The sequence below is a fragment of the Ciconia boyciana genome, chromosome 20, assembly GCF_034638445.1.
Source record: "Ciconia boyciana chromosome 20, ASM3463844v1, whole genome shotgun sequence".
Taxonomy (NCBI): domain Eukaryota; kingdom Metazoa; phylum Chordata; class Aves; order Ciconiiformes; family Ciconiidae; genus Ciconia; species Ciconia boyciana.
In genome coordinates, this window is record NC_132953.1 from 155,685 (window position 1) to 180,252 (window position 24,568).

General features: G+C 57.5%; 1 protein-coding gene across 1 annotated transcript; it reads right to left on the bottom strand.

Annotated features, from left to right (window-relative positions):
* Nucleotides 1–3,210: 3,210 nt before the first annotated feature.
* On the bottom strand, nucleotides 3,211–23,633 carry ADCY10 (adenylate cyclase 10). Its single transcript, XM_072884840.1, is given in 26 exon segments — nucleotides 3,211–3,388; nucleotides 4,093–4,271; nucleotides 4,430–4,537; nucleotides 4,932–5,154; nucleotides 5,934–6,279; nucleotides 6,968–7,222; nucleotides 8,234–8,350; nucleotides 9,217–9,353; nucleotides 9,979–10,262; nucleotides 10,703–10,789; nucleotides 11,351–11,543; nucleotides 12,259–12,412; nucleotides 13,284–13,336; nucleotides 14,272–14,461; nucleotides 14,771–14,847; nucleotides 15,421–15,542; nucleotides 15,657–15,848; nucleotides 16,415–16,503; nucleotides 16,820–16,913; nucleotides 17,350–17,555; nucleotides 18,316–18,459; nucleotides 19,103–19,141; nucleotides 20,284–20,388; nucleotides 20,692–20,920; nucleotides 20,923–20,973; nucleotides 23,628–23,633. Coding segments are annotated over 26 exon segments (3,858 nt in total).
* Nucleotides 23,634–24,568: the final 935 nt, after the last annotated feature.

Genomic DNA, 24,568 nt, shown 5'->3' on the forward strand with positions numbered 1-24,568 from the left:
CTTTGCCCTTAACAGGAGTTTGAGCAGAAAAGGTTTCTGACCCACATAGCTCTTTCAGCAAGTTCTGGAGATGCATGATGTCCAAGGGCACACTTTTTTTGCCCTCTCTCATGCCCTACACACTTAAGGCAAGAAAGACCATAGCCACACCATCTTTAGAAAATCAGCATGCAAAGCTTCTCTTTTTCCCTCCTTTCTGTTAAAAGGAGTTTGGAAGTTGATGGACACATTTGCCCGTACATTGAAAGTTTTCAGGAGAATATGAAAAACCTCTTTTGGAAAGGATTAGGCACCCAGCACGCAAAACCAAACTAAGCTCAAAGTTCCGTGTTCAGCGACTTCTGAAATTTGCCAAGGGAAAAGGGGGAAGCCAGAAACCAAACTAGGCAGAGACAGACACCTGACAAAGCAAACATGGAGACAATGGCAAGAAACAAACCCCACCAGTCACTCTAACTGATGGGCTGTCAAGAATCCACAGGCTCCCCTCCCAGGAAGATCCAGCTGGACTTTGCAGCCCGCAAGACTGTCATCCAGGGGGCTTGTTTTACAAGACAGGCCTTGTTTTCCTTAACTCTTTTCCTATTGCGGAAAGCAAAAAGAATGTATACCTCTCGCTAGGCATCCTTTTCAGCTTTGAAAGACAGAGACATGTCGTTTCAACGGAAGTCACACCAGAGTTATATATTAGAGGGACAATAGAAAAAGTGCTTCCTGCTCTTTTTAAAATGCTGAACGACTCATTTATTGTCTTGGAAAATGGCATTTTCAAAGGTCTGGAGCAATCAACAAAGTAGGAAGAATTAAAAAAAAATAATCAAGGCTATAGTCCGGCAATGGAAAAAGAAAAAGGTTAAGCTTTGCAGACTAAAAGGGGGAAGAACACCTTTGGAAAACATCTAAACGTGTTCTGGTAGAATACGGCAGATCCCATTAAGGCCGACGTGGAGTCTGACTTGCGAGGATCTTCTCAGAGCAAAGCAGATGACACAAGAGCCCGACGACAAAGCTGGTCTTGCCACAGTTCTGCTCTGCAGCTGCAACTGAAGGGTAGAGGAGGCGGGCAGAAAAGGCTTTCTACATCATCATAGGCTGCCTTGCTGGGCTTTGCGAGCACCTCCTCCCAGCGCTCCTCCTTCCACGCTGAAGGACCCCGTATCACCCAGTCTGCCCAACTGCTGCCCTGAGCGCCCCTGCACTGATAGGCAGCGCTGCCTCCCAAAATACGCTCACCCCTCAATTTCTCTCCCTTCCACACTCACACAGAATGAGCAAATGCACTAGTGTGGAGATTCAGGAACTCACTGGCAATGGGTGTACGTGGCAGGGATGCAGCTTTCCCCAGTACTGCACTCTGCAGGAGAGGGAAACGCCCCAGTGCCACAGGTGAAAGGCTTACGTGCTGCCAAGCCTCATTTTCAGAGAGGAGTTTAAAGAAAAACCAGCAAGTTTTGTTTTCTGTCTTGTGGCTCTGTTGACAAAACACACCCAGGACTCGCAAACAGGGGAAGTGAATGCTGTTGGTTGTGAGAGTGTCCAGGTCACGGTCCCTCCCCGGCCAAAACCGGCATTTCCCACCTACTGCATCAGGATTACCCTGGGCTGGCCTTCAGTTTTGCTGCGCTGGTGGGAGACCCCCCTAAACAGCACTGATAGGGAGCTCCAGGGTCCCATGAAGTGCCAGGTACATTAGTCCCACTCAGCCACACGTTGCCGAGTAGAGATTAAAGAAGGAGTAGAGATTAAAGCCGAGTAGAGATTAAAGAAGAAAGAATAGGGGAGAGGAAAAAGAGGGAGGAAGAAGAAGAATGGCTATGCACAAATACATATGTTTGTTTTATTTTATTTTTTCCACCAAACCTTTATGTTACGCTCAGGTATTTGCAGGCGTCTGTTTGCAATATAGATACCGTTTGGAAAGGATGGAAAAGATGGTGGAGTTTGCAAGGAGCTAGTCTGAGGAGGGCAGTGCATGCCAGTGCCGGTGAAAATCTGCAACGTTCAAACAGCCGGCTGGACATCCAAATTCACACCCTGTAAGACAGAAACGTAAGGCGGAAGGCAATCGTTTGTGGCACAGCCACAGCCTTCCTAGCTGAAGGCACAAGTGGCCATGGAGGTAGGTGCCACACATACTGACGGTCCCAGCTGGCAGCAGGGATGCCATCACGTGCAGCCAGAGGGACCCCAGTCCTGCTTAACGCCTGTGTGGAGAAACGGAAGCTTTTGGACCAGAAGGCGTGGCACAGCTGTAAGCTCGGCATGCCTGAGGTTTCTGTGGTGGCCATGGAAATTCTGTGCCACGGAGGGTGCCAGGGAGAAAGCTGCATCTGCAGAGCTCCTGCAGGTGACTGGAAGCTCCTTGAATGAAGCCCCTGCCATTCTGCAGTTCCCTAACTGAGCTGCAATTCGCCAGTGAGCTCCTGCCCATCTCAGCCAGCACACCTGTAGCTATGCCCACACTTTTGAAGTCTGCCGTGAACTTACAGGTGCCCGAGTGCGAAGCGCAGAAGATAACCTCCAGATGCAAACCCTTCTCATGGCAAAGCCATTGGTAGGCAGCCAGAGGGGACGAGCCTAAGGAGTTCTGCTGCTAGAAGGAGTGCTGCCAGCTGGAAGGGAAGGAGGAGCGGACGTACGACCTACCTGCGTGCCGAGTCCCCCCATTTTTCCCCAGTGTCTGCAGCGCTGCTTGTACACCATAATGGTTTGTTAGAGTTTTGCTGCAGACGCTGGCCTGGGGGCAATGCTAGGCAGAAGGGTGTGTTGTTTTGAGTCCCCTGACGGGTTCAGACAAGGCAAAAGCTCTGGAGATAGCTGTCCAGAGTCCCCTGGGCGTCTGGGGCTTTGCCTGTCACCCGTGCTTTTTCAAACAGGTTTCTCCTCCCCTTTAGCTGGGGCAAGATAGGGAGCAGCAGTAGCCGGCTGACCGTACGTGGGTGGTGGGGAACAAGAGCAACAGAGAGGGCTAGGGTTTTAGAGGGCCTCTGCTTTTAATGTGACCTGAAATCAGAAGCATCTTCAATCGTGTGTTTGCACCAGGGCCTGCGAGAGAGCTGTAGCCATCGCTGATGGAGCAGCAGTAGCGCTCAACAGAAACAATAAGAGAGTGTATCTTTCCGTGCCTCAGAAAGAAAGGCTCGACAACAGAGGTCATAATAAAGGAGATGTTTAATTAGATAACTTCATTCCCACCCTTCTGCTTTAGTTCTATCTGTGGCAGGACGCTGCTGCCTGATAGCAGTCCACTGCCCTGTCCGTGTTGGCCTTCATGCGCGCTGCCAGGCGGGAGAACATCCGTCCGCTGGAAGTGCCTTCCAGGCTGAAGAGGTGCTCCAGTAAGGAAAGGCAGCAGCTCTGCCGCAGCAGCCAGGCTAGCCTCTTCCTCCTGCCACACAAGAGAAACTGCTGGGCCCAGAGGCTCTGGCTGTACAGTGCGAAATCAGACAGGGCCGGGGGAAAGCAGGGTGGCAGAGAAGCCACTTACACCTCCTCGGAGGAAAGGGAGCTGATGGAGGGAGGGCTGCCGGAGCGGAAGGGGGCAAACAAAGAAGTGCTGCCGGGGGAAGCTGACCGCTCGAGAGGGCGTGTTGGCACTACAGCCCCAGGGGGGCCAAGCAAAGCCAGGAACCGGCAGGAGAAGTGGTATCACCCTCTGAGCTTCCTCATTCTCACACCTCACCTCCGCCTCCTGCTCCTTCCCCATGTCCTTCTGGTCCTGCCTCCAGACCCCCTGCCCCTCTTCAGCCTCCACTCCCTGTTTACAGCTCTCTGCTCCCAGCCACCACCAACCCCCTGCCGCAGCCAACAGGTGCTAGAGACACATCCCCAGCTGCAAGCTGCTTTTTACCCAAAGGCGTGCTTTGTTCCCACGGCTGCATGGGGAGAGAGGGAGGGAGGGAGGGAGGGGGGCAGTGTGGGGCTCTGCCGTTCCCTGTTCTACCCGCACATTGCTGCTTAATGCCTCGGTCCTGCTGAGGCCTATGCGCCAGGTCAGGTGTGGCCTCAAGTGTAGGCAGGTCTGGGCCCCGATGCCTGGGATCAGGTAGGAAGTGGCTCTTCCTCCCCTGGGTTCTCAGTTCTGCTTCTTACCGGGCCTCCTGCGGAAGGGAGGATGCTCTTCTGGCAGCATAAGCGGCACACTGCAACTTTTCCACCTGAGACTCGACAAAGGCTCCAACGGAGGTCCGGGGGAACTGCCTTTTGAGCAGGCTCAAAGACTCCCTGGTCATTTTCTTTGACAGCTTCATGCGTCCCAGGTGACAGCAGATCTGCACAGGAAAAGGGAAACATCCCGATATGGACTAGTTGCCTAAGAGACTGCAGGAATCTGCCAGTGGCTGGACATGCCGGCAATGTCCTCTGCAACTGGGGAAGGCATCCAGCTCCATCCCCCAGGAGATCCCTCCAGACCTCCCTGTCTCTTTACCTCCCCTTTGAGGCTGAAGAAGGTGGCCTCTTCAAAGCGGGCTATCACATTCGCTTTCTCCTCCACTGAGTTCCTCAGGACCTCTGCTTCGTTCAGCTTCACGAGAGCCTTTGCGCAAGCACACAGAGAGCAGGTGAGTGTGGGTGCAGAGCCCGTGGCCAGCCTCGTCCTCCCCCGTTGCCTCTGGCATCTGTCTTAAGAGGGCCTGTCTCTCCCCCTGGTGCTGCCCGCTCAAACACAGTCACGCTGGCTCAGAGCACAGGCACCAGTCATCCTTCAGACCGCCTCCCTCCTAATGCCCCTCGTGCTAAGGGCACAGTGCCCTGTGGCTCTTGCCGCAGAAGAGGCAAACCGGAGGAAAAAGTCAGCATCTGACCCCAACGTTTCCCTTCCGAGACCCCGCGATGGCATGCCCTATTGCAATGGGGAAGTTGTCCTGCCCAGAGCCAGGTGACTGAGAGGACTCCATGCACAGCGGGTGCTGGCAAGCAGGGCAACTCACCATGTAGCTGTTGGAGACATGCAGGTAGGCAGCCGCACACTCCAGAAGGTAGTAAAAGGCTCTGGCAGCATCGCCCATTGCCGTGTAGTGGCGAGCCAAAGGCACAAGCACCGATTCCACGATGGCTTTGCATTCACATGAGCGTGCGCCGTTGTGCTTCCCGTCGGTCTTGCTGGGCAGCCCAGTTGTCTGTTTGCTCCTTGCCAGAAACCGCCATGCCACACTAGTCAGAGGACAGTTCCCAGGGGAAGAAGAGAGCAAAGAATACACGGGCATCGCCTATACTGGTCTTTCTCCCCACAGAGACTGCATCAAAAGCCCTTTGTTCAAAGCAGAGCACGAGGCCGCGGGCAGGCAGGACTCAAAGAGGTGCTTTGTAGGTAGGAAGAAAAAGACAAGCTGGGCTTTCTGTCACCTCCCGCAGGCAAACCACCTGAGTCCCTGTGGCGGCTTTTCCCCTGCAGCTTTTGCAGCGCTACTCTGTAGGAACTGGAAAGCAAGGGCTGTGCCAGTGTAGTGTGACCATCCCTCTGAGCCCACGGGCTTCCTCAAGCACTCTCTCATCCCCACGGCCATCTCCTCCCAGCTCCCACCCCACGGAAAGCCTCTTCCCTAAGCTAGCGTCACAACCGGCAGCCAAATGCCGGTGCTTCCTTTGCTCCTCTGGAGACCCTGAACTCCCTGGCTTCAAAAATAATCAAAACCTTGTCTGCTCACCCAAAATCCTCCTCCATGAAAGCCCGCTGCTGCTGCTGCAGAGCATCTGCAGCATCTGGAAAGGAAACAGGGGGTTAGATACCTCCTCACATGCCCCGGGCTAAGAGCAGCTCTCCCTTTCCCAGCGGGCTTGCAAGGATCCTTGCAAGAGTCCCAACACACTGAGGAAAGTCTGCAGTGGTCGTCCTCACCTCCCAGGCTCATCCCTAGCAGATCTACTTCCACCCGATCCCCAGCACACACCCCTGGCCTCCCGGAGGGCCCGGGCTGCGGAGCATGGTGCACGGCATACCCTCAGTGGCGTGGGTCCTATCCCTCTTCAGCTCTTCTCCTGCGAGCACCAAGGCCTCCCAGCTGCGTGAGTCGTCCTGGTCAGCAGGGGCCTGACAGCTCCCTTCGTCCTGGGTGCTGGGGACGGCGAAGCGGTGGAAGGCAACGAAGTCGCCTTGGCTGCAGCTCTTGCATTTGTGTGCGTACCGCTCCAGGAAGGCGGCACACTTGCGGTGCAAGGCGACCCGCTGACTCTCGGGCCACAGCTCGTAGGCAGCCTCCCACAGCAGCGGAACACAGAAGGCCAGCACGCCAGACTGCCGCTCCACGGTCTTCTTGCTCGGAGAGGGACGCCCCACACCTGCAAGGCAAAGGGCTTTTGCATCAGCCCAAGCTGGGACCAGGGCTCAGGGCCATCCCAGCCGGGGCACAAAAGTCATGCCTTGGTGCGCATCCTTGGTGGCGAACCAGCGCTGCTGCACACCAAGCCTTGCAGCACGGGGCAAAAGGGCCTGGCTTGCCTTGCTGACGCTAGCACAGCCCTGGGGACACAGTGCTCAGCTGCGTCCAGGCAGGAGCTAGGGATGGTGCCACCAGCCGAAGCAAGCCCTGGCCAGTGCTTTCTCCCCGCTCGTGGCAAGGCGGTCGCCAGCCTCCTGAGCTTCCCTCCCTGTGCCACAGGGGAATCAAAGCTGAATAAAAGCCTTTTGAAGGCCCCGGGGCACTCTGGAGGGCATCTTTGATCTGGATGCTGCAGGCAGCTGGGAGAGGACGTCAGGGATTCCACATGTCCTCCCACACCTGCGCTACGAGCAGCGCTTGGAGGCAGGGGAGCAGAGGCACTTGGGATGGCTGGTGGGAACTTCCCTCCAGCGCAAAGCTGGTGTGCTTTGAGAGTGACTTGTAAGACCTTTGAACAACCCATCCCAAACAGCCGTGCCTGCCTGAGCTCCCGCCACCCATCACCAGGGGGAAGCGCACCATGCCCTGGGGAGCCCCGCCGGGACACAGCTGGGAGCTCCCTTGTCCACCTTACTGCTACCACTTACCGCTCTCTGCCTGCAGAGAGGTGGCTGGCCCCTTGGGAGGACCTTGGACATCTTCTGGCACCTCTGGGTTTTTCAGCCTCTTAAGGATGTTGTCCCTCACCAGCATGTCCAACAAGCAATTCATCTTGTGCCTGACGCCAGCGGGAAGGATGTGCGACAGCAGCTGGGTGGTAAACACTGGCCCGATGACAGCTGCAAACTTCAAAACCATCTGCTTCAGCAGCTTGATCCGGTCCAGCTGAGCCAGCGCAATCTCTGTCAAAAAGAAGCACCACATCTCTCTCTTGCCTGTTCCCCATGCTCAGGCTGGACAGGCTGGAAACTTTCAACACATGAAACGGGGTAGGCTTTGGCCTCCTCTCCTTGGGACTGCACCTGCTGGGCAATCGCAAGCCAGGGGAGGCATCTTCAGAATGGCTCCGCTCCTGTTGGAATCGTAGGCCACAAGGCCTGCGGAAAAGCGAGACCCTCAAACAAACACCCCCCCCCCAAGGCTGAGCAGGGCAGGATCCAGCAGGTTCATGCATCCCGAGATGCGCCCTACCAGATCTGGAGTAGGTTCTTGCCCAACAGTGCACACAGAGGACAGAGAACTTTCCCCACTGCAGCTCAGAGGCGGACTCAGAGCTCCCCACAACGGTTGTCTTAACTTGGCCAGATGAAACTATTCCTTTCTTGTGGTTTTCTTCCTTTTTTTTTTTGGACAAAACAACTTCATAGCAGGCATGCTTTGGCATGACGTTTCTTCAAGGTTCATACAAATGGCTCTGGCTAGAGAGGAGGGACACTCATTGACAGTTCCCCCATCCAGATCCCCTGGCTACGGGGGGATTTCCGTGCCAAGCCACAGAAAAAAAAATGGATTTGGTTTGGATTAAGTGCCTTGAGACCAGCGTTAGCTGGGGAACTTAGAATAGCGAGGTAGAAGCCCTGTTCAAAGTTGAATCAGAGGCAAGTCAAAGATTTTTCCCAGCAGAGGATTTGTTTCTGTGAGAAAAGGGAGTCATTCTACTGTTGCACCAAGAACCTTTTCTCGCCTACCTGCTGCTGGAAAGCAGCCAGCAGGCTCACAGCTGGTCCATGCCCAGTAGGCTGCCCGCAGCCCCAGGCCTGTTTCTAGGTGGACCGGAGCCACCTTCCCAGCAGAGCCCCCAAGCTGAGAGGGTGACTCTGCAGCACACAGATGACCAGCCTCCCTCTAGCCAATGCCCCGGGAAGGGGCCCCAGCACAGCCGTGAGCCGGCAGAGCGGCGCTCGGCCCCTCACCTTTCAAGGTGGCAGGCAGCACGGTGTTCTCCAGGTTCGCATCTGGTCTGATGAAGCAGACCCTGCCGTCATTCCCCGCGCCGGAGCTCGAGGTTGCTGCCAGGGCTGAAGCCTCGACTGCAGAAGCTGGGTGGAGCAGGAGAGCACAAATAAGGCCATTTGCAAAGTGACTTGCAGCTTGCAAACCTTTCAAAATTCACCCGAGATGGGACAAGTCCCACCTTACGTGGGCCAGTGCGGGCACCCTGACCCGCCTGTGCTTAGTAACGTGGCCATGAAACAGAGCAAAACAGTTCCCACTGCAAGCGTTTCTTTGCATAGCCCTCCCCAAGATGTGCTGCCTTCAGACCAGCTTTCCCAAACAGTCAAAGCTTCCAGACTTCCCAGGGGGCAACTGAACGCCCCGGGACAGAAAGCAGCAGCACTGCTGCCTTTGCCAGTGCTACCTCCACAGCCAGGGAAGTTGCCGCTGATCATGCAAAATGTAGCGTCAGTCCTGGCTGTTCCCAAGGCCACGGCACTCTGGCTGGCATTGCTCTCTCGGTGGCATTACCACCGTTTTCTTCCGTTACCAGCAGCCTTGTGGAGATTTCTGGTTTTGGATTCAAGTTTCCCAGGCCTGCCCCTCCCCTCAAGCTGGGGTTTGTTCTCAGGTGAGCTGGTGTTTGGCCAAGGTAAATTACGTGCCCATTAGAATGCCTAAGAAACACCAGAAACACACGTGCTCCGGAATGATTTCCCCTGTGTTTTAGCCCCCCACCCCCCACCCCAAGAATTTAGGCCCCTCCAAGCCACCAGAACTCGCTAGCCCCTGCTTTGGCTGGCCCAAAACAAGGCATGCAGGAGCCCACACCTCCGCCAGACCAAGTTCTGCACTGCTGCAGGATCTGACTCTGCCCAGATCCAGGGGGGAATGATGGCGCAAGACTGTGCTGTGGAGAATGCGCCACAGCAACTCGCTAGTCAGCAGCAAAGGTGCTTACTGATCAGGCTCTCCCAGTTGTCCTCTACTTTTTCACCGTGCCTCTGGGTGCGGAACAAGAGCAAGTCGTTGCAACGAAGGCAGCGCAGCAGCTCCTCGCAGTAATATGGGATCCCCGAGCTCCTTTGGATCAGGAACCTGGACAGGAGCAGAGCCGGCAGTGGCCAGCACAGGGAAAGTAAGGTGAAACATGGTTCAGGTGGGCGGCGAGCCACTCGGGCATATCAGGGTAGCCAGCATCTTCGCCAGAGCTACACCTCACTTTTGAAAGGGATGGTCCTCCCGCTGTCTTGGGCTTTTGGGCCCCCCTGAACCTCCAGCCTTTGCTGAAGTCCATGGGAAAAGAACTGTGGGCAATGCCCAAAGCACAGAGCAGCGAGCCCTGCCTTTCCTCTCCTCAGGAGCCTAGACCCTCTCTGGCAGCAGGGCGGACCTCTGCCCCAGGGAATCTCCCCCACAGCCTGGCCACCTAGACCAAGGCCTTTTCACACCCCAGCCACGCTTGGGCTCGGGACTCTTCCTCCCTTCTTCCCTGTGCAACAGCGAAGGGCGGACACTTCCCACGCTCCGTCTCTAGGCAGTTGCCCACTCTCAGCTCACGCCTGCCAGGGTGAGGCGTAACAAGCAACCCACGTCCAGTACTCGCTAGAGTCAGTGATGCTTCTCGCGGCCCTGTGCTCCCTTTCCTGGGGGGCTGGTTCCCTTCCATGTTCCCTTCCATAGGTTCAAGCCCTCAGGAAGAGCTCCCCTGCCTCCAACTTACCTTGCTAGATCCCTGGAGATGCTGTCCACTCCAAGGTCCTGGCAGGCTTTCTGCACCACAGCTGAAGGTTTCAGCTTGTCCAGAGGAAGACAGGTGATTTTCTGGGACCTTGTGTTGCCTGCTGCGGCTTTCCAAAAGCTCTCTGTTCTTGCATAGCCCGGAGCTAAGCTCACGACCATGAAGAGGGAGACGTTTTGGAGCACGGGTGACATGATACTCCAGGAGGCAGAGTCGATGAAATGGGCATTGTCGATGACAAATATGCCAAATTCTCCTCCAATGGTCTGAAAAAAGGCAGGTTGTTCTGAGGGGAATCCAGTGGCTTCTCCAGTGTCTTACAAGGGAGGAGATTTAGCCTCTGTCTCTTGAGAGGATGCTCTGAAGTCTCTCCCCAACCACTCCCCTGCTTAGACGCTGACTTCATTTTTTTGAGACTTTAAGGTCACACCTAACATCCCTTGCCCTGCAGAAGGAGGGAGCTTGGGCAAGGGAATGCAGAAGACATTGTTCCTCCTCCAGGGCACACTTGATGGGAGGAAAGTTCTTGAGTGTGTTTGTGGGGCTGCGGTGGGGAGGTGGGGGGTGGGGGGTTTCTCAGGCCCTGAATGGCAATGACCCAGAGGCGTGGTCCTCCCGCCCGCTCACACTGCTGTGGTACAGAGCCCGCAGCCGGCAGGCTTGTTTTCCTTCTCTGACCCAGGAGGAAGGAAGGAGAAATGCTCACCTTCTCTAGCACTTTCGCCCAAGTCGTGTGCAATTCCGTTTTTCTTTGAGTTTCACACATCTCGCGAACCTTGTCCGAAACGGGAAACTGGCCGGAAAAGCAAGTCAGGGAGAAACATCACTCCGGGGCTAGGCACACACCTACCCACCAAGCAAGACCGCAGCGCAAACCACCTCTGCTGGCCTCAGCGCCTTACCTCTCCCCAACACAAGTGCAAAGGGCCACGGTGGGGCCTTCACCTGGAGCCTAAAGCAGAGGCCCTCTGCTGAGGGTCTCTGGCAGAGCTGGGGCTTGGGGGTGGGCTGAAGAGCTGGTTCTCAGGCTGCGGGAATCTTGGGCTGCCTGGAGCAGACCGCTCACACAGCGGTGGCCTCAGCACGAGGTCAGCAACAGCCTCTCTCCAGTGCCACTTCCACCTTGTTCAGCACCCGCTGAACGAGGCACCGGGCACTGCCGGATGCAGCGTGGGACATGAACTCAACACGGACAGGGAGCCCCCCGGGCCCAGGAATGGGAAACGTGTGGTACGACCCCCGCGATTCCCACCCCTGAGCTAAGGCACTCCCAGCAGCATGCCCTCACAACGTCTGACCCAGAAAAGCTCAGGAGAAGGCCTTCTCCAGGGCCAGAGAGGCCTCTCGCTCTCACCTCGACAAGGAAAATGCCATTGAGGAGGCAATAGCTGCTCTCTTCGATTGTCTCTCGGAGCTTTGTCTGCAGCATGCGCTGCCTGTCACTGCACAGTTCACAGTCCTGCAGGCCCAGGGCCCTGGCCATCAGCGTACGGATGGCAGAGAAGGACTGCCTCACGTTGACCTCTAGCAGTTCCACGGCAACTACCCTGCCATGCAAAAGCAGACGGGACTGAGATCCCCGACAGCCCAAGCCTTCTAAGACAAAAGGGGTGGGGATGTCCTTGCGGGGGGCTCTTCAGCCACCCATCTCAAAGTGCTTCCCAGAGAAGGCCAAGCTTTTCGCTCCTCATATGGGAAAGGGCACAGGGGGGCAGTTGCTGCCAAGCCACTGGGAGAGCTGGGTCGAGACCCTGTGTCTCTGCAGCGCCGGCCCAGCTCTCGCTACGTCCCCCCTGCAGAGGAACTCACGGGGCTAAGAGGCAAGGATGGAGCAAGTGGTGAGTTTGCCTTTGGGCTCCAGACCTCAGCAGGCCGCCTCCCAGACCACAGGAAGGCTTTTCTGCCCCTTCTGGGCAGTGCTCCTTCTGGGAAACAGGCAGAGCTTCTGAGGCAGGCCACCCTGCTGTCTGTTGGGTCTGGCATCAGATGAAAAGCACTGAGCTTGGGCTCTTTCCTTCTATCTGTGCCTGGCCCAGAGGTGAAGGAGGAAAGGCCATGGCTCAGAGAAGCCACCTCCAGCTCCCCAAAGAGGCGGAGGCAGGAGCAGAGCACGCACATGCTCCTAGGGAGTGTCTCCAGGAGGCTTTTTCGGGAAGCTGCGGTCCAAGGGCCAGGCACACTGCCAGAGGGGCTGGAGTGTTCCATGGCTGGCAGGGGATGGGCAGGGGCAGTGTCCCAAAGCTACAAGTCAGAAACCTGTACCTGTGGCCCGCAGCCTGGCCTGAATAGGCCAGTTCAGTAAGTAAGTGGCTCTTTCCGGAGCCCACCGTGCCCTCAAATGCCAGGATGTGCCCTTCTCCTAAATCCTCATAGGCTTTCAAGCAGCTGACAAAGAGGTCAACCTCCTTCTCCCGACCTGTGAAGACAAACAAGAAAACGAGCTGCTGGGGCGTGCTGAAAAGCAAAGAGCCGTCCCTTTTCCTGGCACCCTCCACCGCAACTTCCCTCCCCGCCACCACATCCGCCAGCCTGCCTGCACCCAGGCCTCCTTCCCGCCCCCTCATCCCAGCTTTTGCACCTCTGCCTTCCTCAGAGCGGTGGCGGGCCCTGCTTTCCTTGGAAAGGGCTAGGCACCTGCCTGCCGATGGGAAGCAGTGAATGAATGCCTGCGTTTGCCTCGCGCGCGTGCGCAGCTTTTGCTTTACCTATTAAGCTCTCTGTATCTCAGCCCACCAGTGTTCTCACCTTTACCCTTCCGATTCTCTTCCCCATCCCACCGTGGGGAGCGAGCGGCTCTGTGGGGCTGAGCTGCCTACCGGGGTTAACCCATAGCAGGGCCCAAAACATCCGGCAAGACGCCGAGTGATTCGAGGCATCCCGTGTGTCCTGACATTTCCATGTCTATGCCCCAGATGCTGACAAGAAAGGAACTCTGAGGAGTACAAGGGGGAAAACCCACTCCCAAAACTCTCCGTCAGTCTGGCAGAAGGAAATCTCTTTCCTCATCCCAAAGACAGGGATCGGTTTAGCCCCCAGGCTGTGAGCAGCTCCATAGCTGAAAGGAACCTTCGTACCAGGCCTGGAGCACGGCAGGGAGCACCAGGTGCCTCACCCTGCTTTCCACCCCAAAGATACCCAGCAAGGAGGGGCCAAGACAGGCAGCACTTCCTTAGGGCTGCTGCACGTCATGCCATCCCTGACAAAAGCTTCTCCCTTCCCAGCGTGGCACTAGAAGTTACCAAGGGGAAGAAACTGGGGTTCAGAAGAGCAAGGCGTTCTCCACCTACCCAGCAAGGGGACGTACTCTGACCTCTCCTTGGTAAGACCCATGCCAAATATGCTAGAAGCAGGGGAAAAGAAAACACAAGTCAATTAGCTGGTGAGAAGCCAGGGCACATACAGAAGCAGCCTGGCGTGGAGGGGCAGGATGTGCTCCTCGGGTACCTGCTTTTCTTTCGAGCAGCATGTTATCCCCTGCACACTCCCCCAGCCAAAGTTCAAGCTGCACACTAGGACAGCTTCAAGCATAAAGAAGCCCAGTGGCCACGGGGGGACAGGAGAATGTATCAAGAGTCCATCACCAGAGGCCAAACCCAGAGAAATCGGAGACATGTGAAAGAAGCCAGGGTGTGCTGTTGCCTAGCAGACAGCTTTACCGCGTTGGCCAAGAAAAACAAGTGTCTTGGAAAGGAGGGCTTGTGTCACTGAACAGGTTGGGATGCCAAGCACCTCGCACCTTTGGCTCAAGTCTTCCTGTAGTTTCAGCGAGACGGCAATGTTAACATTCAAACCGTCATCCAAAGAGAAGGTCAAATCCTGGCCCAGAGGAAGAGCCGAGATTTCAGCAGGAAGACGTGAGGAAGAGTGTGCCAATGGTCCACATTTCCCCATGGGAACCTGACTGGCCCAAAGCTTCCTGCTCGGAAGCAGCCGGGACAAAAACCTCCTTGGGTCAGCATTACCAGGGCCCGTGGTGGAGCAAGCACAGCACAGAAAGCACAGTCAAAAGCCATTTGGTCAGAGTCTGCAAGGTCACGTTGCGTCTACCAAGACAGACAAACCTTCCCCGTCCCTGTGGCTTCACTCCTGCTCTCTCAGCAGCAGGAGACAGCAGGGGAGAGAGGCAAAAAGCTTCCCACGCCAGGGCTTCCGACTGTCTCAGCCACAGGGAAGGGAGACCAGCTTGGTCTCTCTCTGCAGAACTCCTCTTTGCTGGCCAAGGCTGCACCCTTGGTGCCACCATCCCCTCATCCAGCCTTCTCAGAGGACACTCACCTCTTCTCGGTGATCCCCACATATTGATAGACAGTGCCAGGATGGCTAAGGCCTTTCATCTTTCTCTCCGGCAGCTCCTTGAAGTAGTAAGGGGGCAGCTGAGAGGCGGCGTAGGTCGCTGCATCACAGGACACCAGCCCAGGGTAGCGAACCATCATCCGGGCTGCCAAATTCACCTTCTGGCCAATGACTGCCAGAGAGAGAGAGAGAGAAAGAGAGCCTGCGTTGATGTACCTGTGCCACCAGCCCCGTGGCGACCTTCCGGGCCAATGGCTGCCTCGCCTCCAGCACAGGCCGACCCCACAGCGGGGTCAGCAGAACCCAGGGGAACAACCGGCCACGGAGCCCATTCTCCCACTCCGGGCCAGGACTGGGGCCGCCTGCGCCGTTCCTGACCCGCTGCTGGGCAAGCCCTCTCCCAGCCCGCCTTCCTCTTCCAGACTGCTATGCTTAAGCAGGCCCATGCCAGCCTACCGCGCCTCAGACACACGCCTCGTACCTGTGTATTCATGCCTCACAGGGTGGCCAGTGATTCCGCAGAACACCATCCCGCTGGTAACGGCAACAGACACTGCCCTGGCACACAGGGAAACAGTATGGCTTCAGCAGTGCCCCAGGTGCACTCCCCTCGGTGCTAGCCTGGGCCACCTGCCGTCCTGTCCTGCCAGAGCAGGTCTTGGGGACGTGGAGAGTTCAGGGGCGCAACACACCCGGGTTGCAAAGGACAAGGGATAGGGATAGAGCACATGCAGGAAGTTTTCGACACTTCCCCTGCCCTCTCGTGAGCAAAGAGGGAGGGAAGAAGGCGCCCACCATGTCACCACCTGCGATGACAGCACCTTGAGATCAGGTGGCTGGGCCCCGTCCCCGTTCACGGGCCAGTCGCCCACAAGGGCCTGCCTCTGGCACCAAGGAGCCTCTCGCCCTTGCGAGGGCTCTTTCCAGCGCAGTGGCTAGCAGGGTGTGCTTGGAGGGACTCCGCCTGGCTGCCGTGGGCTAAGCCCAGGGGTCGCCTGCCACCTCTCAGGGCACTGCTTCCTTCTTGCCAGGGACAAGGCAGGGCAAGCTAGAAGGCACGTCTCTTTCTGGTAAGCCCCCTTGCGCTGTCCCAGGCAGCATGCACCCCCCACAGCCCCGCCACACACTCACTCTATTTCCTTGAGCATCGTGGAGCACGAGTCAAAGATCTGAAGAGCGCTCTGCAAGGCGTGAAGGCTCTTGTAGGGCAGCTTTTCTCCAGTGAGTCCAAACACACAGAGGAACGTGCAGCCCTGCCAAGGACAGATGCAGCACGTCTTGCTACCGTGCCTAAGAAGGAGTCTCTCCCTCTGGCTCACTGCCTACCCTCTCGGGGTCGGGGGAGGCGATTCCTCCCCCACACTCACTTTATCAAACAGGAGGACTTTGTTGATTTCGCCCTTGTGAGGGCAGAGGATTTCCAGCATCATCCTGCTGGCATTGTTGAGGATCGTGCAGAGATGCACTGCGCCGGTATCTGCAGCAAAGTGCAGTTGGACAAAGAGGATGGTGACCGGCCGTAGCTCAGAGAAGAGGTCCAGCGGCACTCTGTCATCAAACTGGAAGGCAAGAGCACGACGGCTTCACCAGCCTGCTCTCCCGGGGCCGTACTGCCCACACCAGATACCGAGGGAGAGCAGGCGTACTGGCAATAGCAGGTACTACCAGAGGAAGGGATAAATCCTTCTCTCACTGCCATTGGCCGGCAGGCAGCCCAGCCTGCGGCAGGCAGGTACCGAATCATGACACGAATGACAAAGGACAGAAAGGTGCTCCGGTAACACCCTGTCTTGGGACAGGCATGGACATGAGGGGAAACCCTCAGGGATGCTCTAGGGACTTCAGTGGAACCTCCCATTTATCCCACTGTCATGTCCGCAGCACATCCAGAACCATACCCACGGAAAAGACAGAGAGACAGAAGTCCGCCTCCCCGCCACCCATCTCTCTCTGAGGACAGCGCACACAGTGGTGCAGCACCGGTGCCCCTTGGCTCAGCTTCCCTGCACTGTCATCTCAGGGTGCATTTTCTTTTGTCTGTTCTCGTGAGAACTCCATCTCTGCAATGCACCACTTCTTCTGCCCTCCAAAAATGCAGCCCCCAGCACTGGTGGCCTGGCCATACCTTCCTGAGAACAGCTTCTGGTATGTACTTCCTAAGCACCTCCTCCACACTAGGATCACTGGGCAAGAGAAGAGCAGGCCTCATGGCACCTGGGGAGAGAAAATGCAGGCGGTCACTGGGAGGATGGGACTACGAGGTGTTGGAAAGCAGGGGCTGGCACTGGAAACGGGGGAGCGAGAGTCTTCTGCGTTTGCTCATGTTGCCTCCCCAGATGCTCAGGGCAGAGCTGCCCCCCGCAAGGAGGCGGCAGCAGCAGCGACTGCCCCAGCTGATGCACAGCAGGGCCAAAAGCATGAGTGCTAACTGAAAGGGGAAAGAGGGCACCGGTGGCTCCTCTCTGGCCCCTGAAGCAGCCAGGCCCCACCTTTCTGGGCAGTCACAGAACAAGCTGAAGCTGGCACTCACCTTCCCTTTCCAAGCGCTGGCTCACTGGGCGCCGTACAAGCTTGTGTAAAGCGTCTTGGCGTTCGGACCAAGCCATCCGATCCATGCCCGTAACCTGAAGACACACAGAATGAAAGCACTGCCACTGGCCTCCCCAGGAGTCCCAGGGAACAGAGCCTGCCCTCCACCGTCACTGCCCAGAAAAGGGGACAAGAAGCCCACCTGGCTGGATGGGACAGCAGTGCTTCCTCAGAAGCACTGGAGCTGGGCAGGCATCATCCAAGCATCCCCCAGCTGTCAACAACAGCTCCGTGACCCACAGAGGACATTGCTGATGGGGCCAAAACCGTTCCTGTGCCTCCCGACCCCTCAAACCAAGCAAGCCCAGCCCACAGTTACCCCTCAGATGGAAGGACAAGAGCTTCAGCTGCCTGCCCACTTTCACAGCTACAACTCTCTCCACATGCAGCTCCTCAGCCTCTGACACCTCCCTCCTTCACGTCCCGGTCTGGGTCCTCAAAATGGTTCTAGAGGCCGTCCCATCCACCTACCTTCACAGCTCTTTTGCCTGCAAGGTGCTTGATCCTGAGCCCGTGCTGCTCACAGACCTCCCAGGCGGTGGCTGAGAGGACAACTTCACCTGCATTCGCAAGCTGTTCGGCCTCACAAACATCACCCAGGGCCCGGCCACAGACCCAGAAGTACTGCCGCCTCCCGTCTCCAACAATCATGAGGCTCATGGGCCCTGCAGAGATCGCTGGTGAGAGAGAGGGAGAAGCAGAACTGACACAGGGAACATTTTGAGCTCTACAGTCCCCAGCATCTCAGCTATTCAGAAGCTAAGCTGAAGCCCAGCGGGGAGACGGGCATTATGGAGGGGGAGGGCATCCTCCGTCCTACTCGGGGGGATGCTGACACAGGTCCCTGAAACGGGTGTCTAGAAATAGACAAACAAAGTCGACTTTGGCAAGGTGTCGAGAGCGCCGGGCCTCTTGCCCAGCTGCCTGCCCCAGAAGCCCAGCAAACCAGAGGGCTTGATCACCGCCTGCTCCGTTTACATGCAGGCGGGTTGTGGCCGTCCGCTTGAGCAAGCACGACAGCCTGCCAAAGCCCTTCTCACAGCCGTACGCAAAGCAGTTCCCCTTTGCTCTTTGTGAAAGGCAGGGGAGAACCCAGCAGCATGGAAAGCAGCATGCAAAGCTGCCCCCACCTGAAAAAACGAAAGAATAACTACCTCCCGCAGACATCTGTCAGCAGACAGCAGGCACTCAAAGACCCTAATACTTGATCTGACACCCGCTCTGCCTTTAAGCTTCCTCTGCATCTGCAAACGCACGCAAACCCAGCAGTCCTGGTCTCCCGTCCCCGCTCCGACTACAGCTAGCCCCCTGAATGCTCGCAGGAGATGCTTTCCTTTGGCACTAGCCCCAGTAGGCATCCCCACATTCCCTGCCGGTGAGAAGCATCCTGTGGCACGGGAAGGTGCCACGGATCTGCACCTGGCACAGCACCCGTACCTATCTTCAGCTGGATCTCCTGACCCACGGGCGTGTCACGACTCCCATACTTCTTCTGGATCCGCCAGCTACATTGCAGCACCAGGCTGATGGTCTTAGCCAGCTCCTGGGGCGGTGCTCTCCATAGCACCAGCACAGCATCCCCTGGGGAAAGCGAGGGGAAGGTAAAGGCTCTGCTGAGACCTGACTCTCCCCGACCTACACTCAGTGGCAGGGACAGCAGAAACCGGCCGATGTGCTGAGGAAGATGGGCTTGTGGGAGGGCATCATCCCGGAGGACCGCACCCTGGGCACCGGGACACCTCTCCTCTCCCGCGCCGGCCGCAGCGGCAGCCAGCCGGCAGCGTTGGCACCCCCTGCCCCGAGCGCTCCTCTGCAGCTGCAGCACGCCAGGGACGACTCCTCCCCTCGCAGCCTGGCAGCCCGAGCTCCGCCATCACCGGGGCCTCCCTGCCCCTCACTACCACCCCGACACACACCTTTGGCTGCGCTTTCTAGGGGGTCTCCTCCTCTCAGTGCTTCCTTGCCCCCACCCCCAGCCCAGGGCCCTACAAGCGGGGGCAGAGTGAGGGGAGCCACAGCCCTTGCCAAAGCCAAACTGCAGGCAGGCCCGGGGGGAAAGAGGAGCCTGGAGAAAGGGCGCTGCAGGGGGGCTGCGCGCGTGGCCAGACAGCTGGCTCCAGGTGCTGCACAGAGCCTCCTGAGAAGGACAGCGGAGCAAACGGCCGCCACAACAGTTAAATGCTGCAGATCAGTACATGTGGGCATCGTCCTCCTAAGTACGTACCAGCAAACTTCAGGATATCTCCCCCAAAAATCAGCATCTCTGCAGAGAGAGGGAAGGAAAGGAAGAGTCATGTGGACACCTTCTTCCAGAAGCCACAGAGCAAGCCCCTCTGCCCGGAGAGGAGCACCTGGGTGAGGGTGCACCGTGGGGCACAGCTCAGGAAAGCACCACGCTGGCCTGTCTCCCAGGCTCACAGTGGCCACAGCCCTGGTACCCGCACAGCAGGCAGGGAGGCAGGGCCTCGAGGTGCCACCAAATCTTGGAAAGGTGGAGGCTGGAAGGGACCTCTGGGGTCCATCTGGTCCAACCCCACTGCTCAAGCAGGGCTGCACAGAGCCAGCTGCCCAGGACGGTGGCTACATGGTTTTTGAATAGCTCTAAGGAAGGAGACTCCACAACCTCCCTGGGCAACCTGTGCCAGTGCTCAGTCACCCTCACAGTCAAAAAGTGTTTCCTGACGTACAGAGGGAACCTCCTGTGTTTCAGGGTCTGCCTGTGGCGTGCCCTCTGGTCCTGACACTGGGCACCACTGGAAAGAGCCTGGCTCTCTCCTCTTTGCACCCTCCTTTCAGGTTTTAGACACATGACTAAGATCCTCCCCGAGCCTTCTCTTCTCTAGGCTAAACTGAGTCCCAGCTCTCTCAGCCTTTCCTCAGAGGAGAAGATGCTCCAGTGCTCCAGACCCTTCATCATCTTTGAGGACTCTCTTGCTTTGCTCTACAACTGCTGCCAAAGGGGTGGCCACAATGGGCTCACGGTCAGCTTGGAAGGGTCAAGATGTCCCCTCTGAAAAGGGGCTCCTGAGGGTCTCTCTCTCTCTCCCCCCCCCCCCCCGACACACACGTCAGTGCCAGCATCCTCAGGTCACTCGCGCACTGGCACTTGCTGGATGCCCTCAGCCTGCTCGGGGCCCTAACGCATCACTGAGCTGGGTGTTCACACCAGAGGCAGAGGTGGCTGCTGAGAAAGCAGGTGCCTCCTCGGCCACAGTGGGGAGCAGAAAGGACCTGCGCTGGTCCTGCCTCACCAGGAGACCCTGGCTGCTCTTGCCGTTCCTCCGGGCCACAGAAAGCCCCAGCCCTTCCAAGGAGGCAGGACCAGGCTGCCCAGCACGTCTGCCTCCACCCTCCCTGAGCAGCCTCTCGGCCCGATGCCAGGCAGTCCTGCAGCATGCCTCTTACCCTCCAAAATGTCACGCAGGTAGCAATTGAGGGTTTGTGCCATCTCATCAGTGCCTCTGTCTGTGCCACTCCTCTGGATGAATTTCTCTGTCAAAGCAGTGAAACCTGTAACAGGGACACCCAGAAATCAGGAAATGCCCATACGGGCCCAAGGACCTGGCAGCCACTTCCACGCTGCTCGGCCCGAGAGCCTGCAGGTCACACCTTCCCATGCCCCCACTCAGTGCTGGTGGCAGCAGTGGTTGACCGCCCAAGATACCGCATCCCACTCTCTTTGGGCATCCCAGCAGAAGACCCCAGCAGTGACAAGATGGCCACTCTGTCTGAGGGGCAGGGGCAGGGCTCCAAAGGGCCCGGTGTGTCCCAAAATGGCTCGTGACTCTGGTTGCTCCCCCCTGCTCACCCCACCTGATATATCCGCAAAGAGCAGCACTCCGTGGACAGCATGAATGGGCTTGTTGCTCCTGAGGGAGTCCTGAAGAAGGAGACTGGGGAGGAAAGCTTCTGCTTTCCCCAGGTCTGAGTAGTGATATTTCCTCCCCCCAGCAGAAGCCATCGTCAGCGCCCTGGGGCACACAGGGTACCTCAGGAGAAGACGGCCACGCCCAGCTGGGAGGAGGATGAGGACCCCACCGCACAGTGCCAGTTGCAACAGTGAGCCCAGGGCCTCTGTGCGGGACGACTGGCCTCCTGCCCTCACGGGGGTGGTCACAATCACCTGGCAGTGACATCCTCCCTATGTCATCATCTGCTGGGCAGCTGCCACCGTGACCCAGGCTCCCTCCTTGACGCTGAGCCACTGACTCGGAGGCAGCCAGCGCCACCCCACTTCTCTGAGGACAGTGCTGAAGGGAGGCTCGCGCAGCGACCTGTTGCTGAATTTGCAGCTGCCTTGGGAACACCCAAGGACCAGCTGCCTCCGGCACACACAGCTGTTTGCTAGCACTGGTCCTTCCCCCTGCAGCTACACGGCCTGCTGCCATCTTCCCAGCAGGCTCGCTCCTTTCTTGCTCCCTTGCTCCCTCCCCAAGCCCCCAGCTGCCCCAGCTCAGGCAGGGGAGCCCTCCAGCTCTCCCATCCCTCCATCCGCACAGTGCCTGTGACGGACGGTGGCCTGCCTCTGGCAGAGACAGCAGCTCCTGAGCTCTGCCCCGTTCCCTGGGCTGTGCGAGAGCTCCAGCACCTGGAGCCAGGCCTCTCATCCCTGAGGGCAGCTGGGGTTTCCCAATGGAAAGGGAGGCCAGGCCATACACGCAGGCTGCCCCACAGCTGCCAGGTGGCAGAGCGGAGGCCAGCAGAGAGACCGTGGTGGAGCAGCAGTCGAGCCTCCCGCAACTGCACGACCACGTTCTCGGTTGGGCCAAAGCACTGTGCCCACGTGCCACCACTCTCCCCGGGCCGTGCCAGAGGAGGCAGGGGCCATTCGCAGCGAGTCAGCAGGAGGTGCTGTGCCTCCTGGGACTGGCACGAGAGCTGTGCGACCTCTCGTGTGGCAAGGAGACCTCCCCAGGCTGGGAACCCTGGGTCACGAACAGCCCTCCTCCACCGGGCTCCACGCTCCCGTCAGCTGTCGCCGTGGGCCAGGCACCGCGCTACCAGAGAAGCACGAGCATGGCCAAGAGCAGGACTCTGAAGGGGAGGAGGGCTACCAGCCAGCACCACCAGGTCCTGCAGAGGCCAAAGCTCTTCTTCGCCTCGTCCAGTCAAAGGAAGGGGTGGATCAGTTGGGGTGCCAGGGAGACGGTGATGCTGGGGGGAACGGTGGTCTGCGCAGCCCCCTCAGTGCCCCTCTGACTTGGCCTCTGCCTTGGGAAGTGAGTGGGGAAGTGAGCACCAGCCCTGGGAAGGGGCCTCAGGCCAGCCTGGGCCATCCTGCTGCTGACCGCAAACAGCCGAGCACACGACGGTAGAAACCCGCCTTCCTTCTTCTCTCTCTTCCTCAGCGCTACAGGAGAGGTGGTCTTCCTGCCTGCATGAGCCTCCCCTGAAAGACCAGTACAAAAAAGGGTCTCAAAAGCAAGCAGAAGTGACTCGTTCAAAAGTTACACCCGGTGCCTGCTCTGACACACACAAAAAAGCCAGGAAGGTTTCTGTGTGCCAGCCTGCCCAGCTCTCACGCCAGAGAGCTGGGGCAGAAGGGCCTGGGAGCTGCTGCTGCAGCAAAAGGAAGGGACAGAGCTCTCTGTTCTGGAGAGAGGAGGAGGAGAGGGACCAGGGACCCTTGCTGGGCCATATCTGAAGAGCACTGGGCAGCATGCAGGCAGCCAGCCAACAGTCTCTCCTGTGAGGAGCAGCAAGAGCTGGCTGCTCCCTAAGGGAAGGTGAGTGGGGAGCTACCCAGCGCAGGCAGTGCCCTCACCATCGGCTCGCACCAAAGGCTACTGCTGCTCCATCAGCGATGGCTACAGCTCTCTCGCAGGCCCTGGTGCAAACACACGATTGAAGATGCTTCTGATTTCAGGTCACATTAAAAGCAGAGGCCCTCTAAAACCCTAGCCCTCTCTGTTGCTCTTGTTCCCCACCACCCACGTACGGTCAGCCGGCTACTGCTGCTCCCTATCTTGCCCCAGCTAAAGGGGAGGAGAAACCTGTTTGAAAAAGCACGGGTGACAGGCAAAGCCCCAGACGCCCAGGGGACTCTGGACAGCTATCTCCAGAGCTTTTGCCTTGTCTGAACCCGTCAGGGGACTCAAAACAACACACCCTTCTGCCTAGCATTGCCCCCAGGCCAGCGTCTGCAGCAAAACTCTACAAACCATTATGGTGTACAAGCAGCGCTGCAGACACTGGGGAAAAATGGGGGGACTCGGCACGCAGGTAGGTCGTACGTCCGCTCCTCCTTCCCTTCCAGCTGGCAGCACTCCTTCTAGCAGCAGAACTCCTTAGGCTCGTCCCCTCTGGCTGCCTACCAATGGCTTTGCCATGAGAAGGGTTTGCATCTGGAGGTTATCTTCTGCGCTTCGCACTCGGGCACCTGTAAGTTCACGGCAGACTTCAAAAGTGTGGGCATAGCTACAGGTGTGCTGGCTGAGATGGGCAGGAGCTCACTGGCGAATTGCAGCTCAGTTAGGGAACTGCAGAATGGCAGGGGCTTCATTCAAGGAGCTTCCAGTCACCTGCAGGAGCTCTGCATATGCAGCTTTCTCCCTGGCACCCTCCGTGGCACAGAATTTCCATGGCCACCACAGAAACCTCAGGCATGCCGAGCTTACAGCTGTGCCACGCCTTCTGGTCCAAAAGCTTCCGTTTCTCCACACAGGCGTTAAGCAGGACTGGGGTCCCTCTGGCTGCACGTGATGGCATCCCTGCTGCCAGCTGGGACCGTCAGTATGTGTGGCACCTACCTCCATGGCCACTTGTGCCTTCAGCTAGGAAGGCTGTGGCTGTGCCACAAACGATTGCCTTCCGCCTTACGTTTCTGTCTTACAGGGTGTGAATTTGGATGTCCAGCCGGCTGTTTGAACGTTGCAGATTTTCACCGGCACTGGCATGCGCTGCCCTCCTCAGACTAGCTCCTTGCAAACTCCACCATCTTTTCCATCCTTTCCAAACGGTATCTATATTGCAAACAGACGCCTGCAAATACCTGAGCGTAACATAAAGGTTTGGTGGAAAAAATAAAATAAAACAAACATATGTATTTGTGCATAGCCATTCTTCTTCTTCCTCCCTCTTTTTCCTCTCCCCTATTCTTTCTTCTTTAATCTCTACTCGGCTTTAATCTCTACTCCTTCTTTAATCTCTACTCGGCAACGTGTGGCTGAGTGGGACTAATGTACCTGGCACTTCATGGGACCCTGGAGCTCCCTATCAGTGCTGTTTAGGGGGAGGGCAGCGCACCAAAACTGAAGGCCAGCCCAGGGTAATCCTGATGCAGTAGGTGGGAAATGCCGGTTTTGGCCGGGGAGGGACCGTGACCTGGACACTCTCACAACCAACAGCATTCACTTCCCCTGTTTGCGAGTCCTGGGTGTGTTTTGTCAACAGAGCCACAAGACAGAAAACAAAACTTGCTGGTTTTTCTTTAAACTCCTCTCTGAAAATGAGGCTTGGCAGCACGTAAGCCTTTCACCTGTGGCACTGGGGCGTTTCCCTCTCCTGCAGAGTGCAGTACTGGGGAAAGCTGCATCCCTGCCACGTACACCCATTGCCAGTGAGTTCCTGAATCTCCACACTAGTGCATTTGCTCATTCTGTGTGAGTGTGGAAGGGAGAGAAATTGAGGGGTGAGCGTATTTTGGGAGGCAGCGCTGCCTATCAGTGCAGGGGCGCTCAGGGCAGCAGTT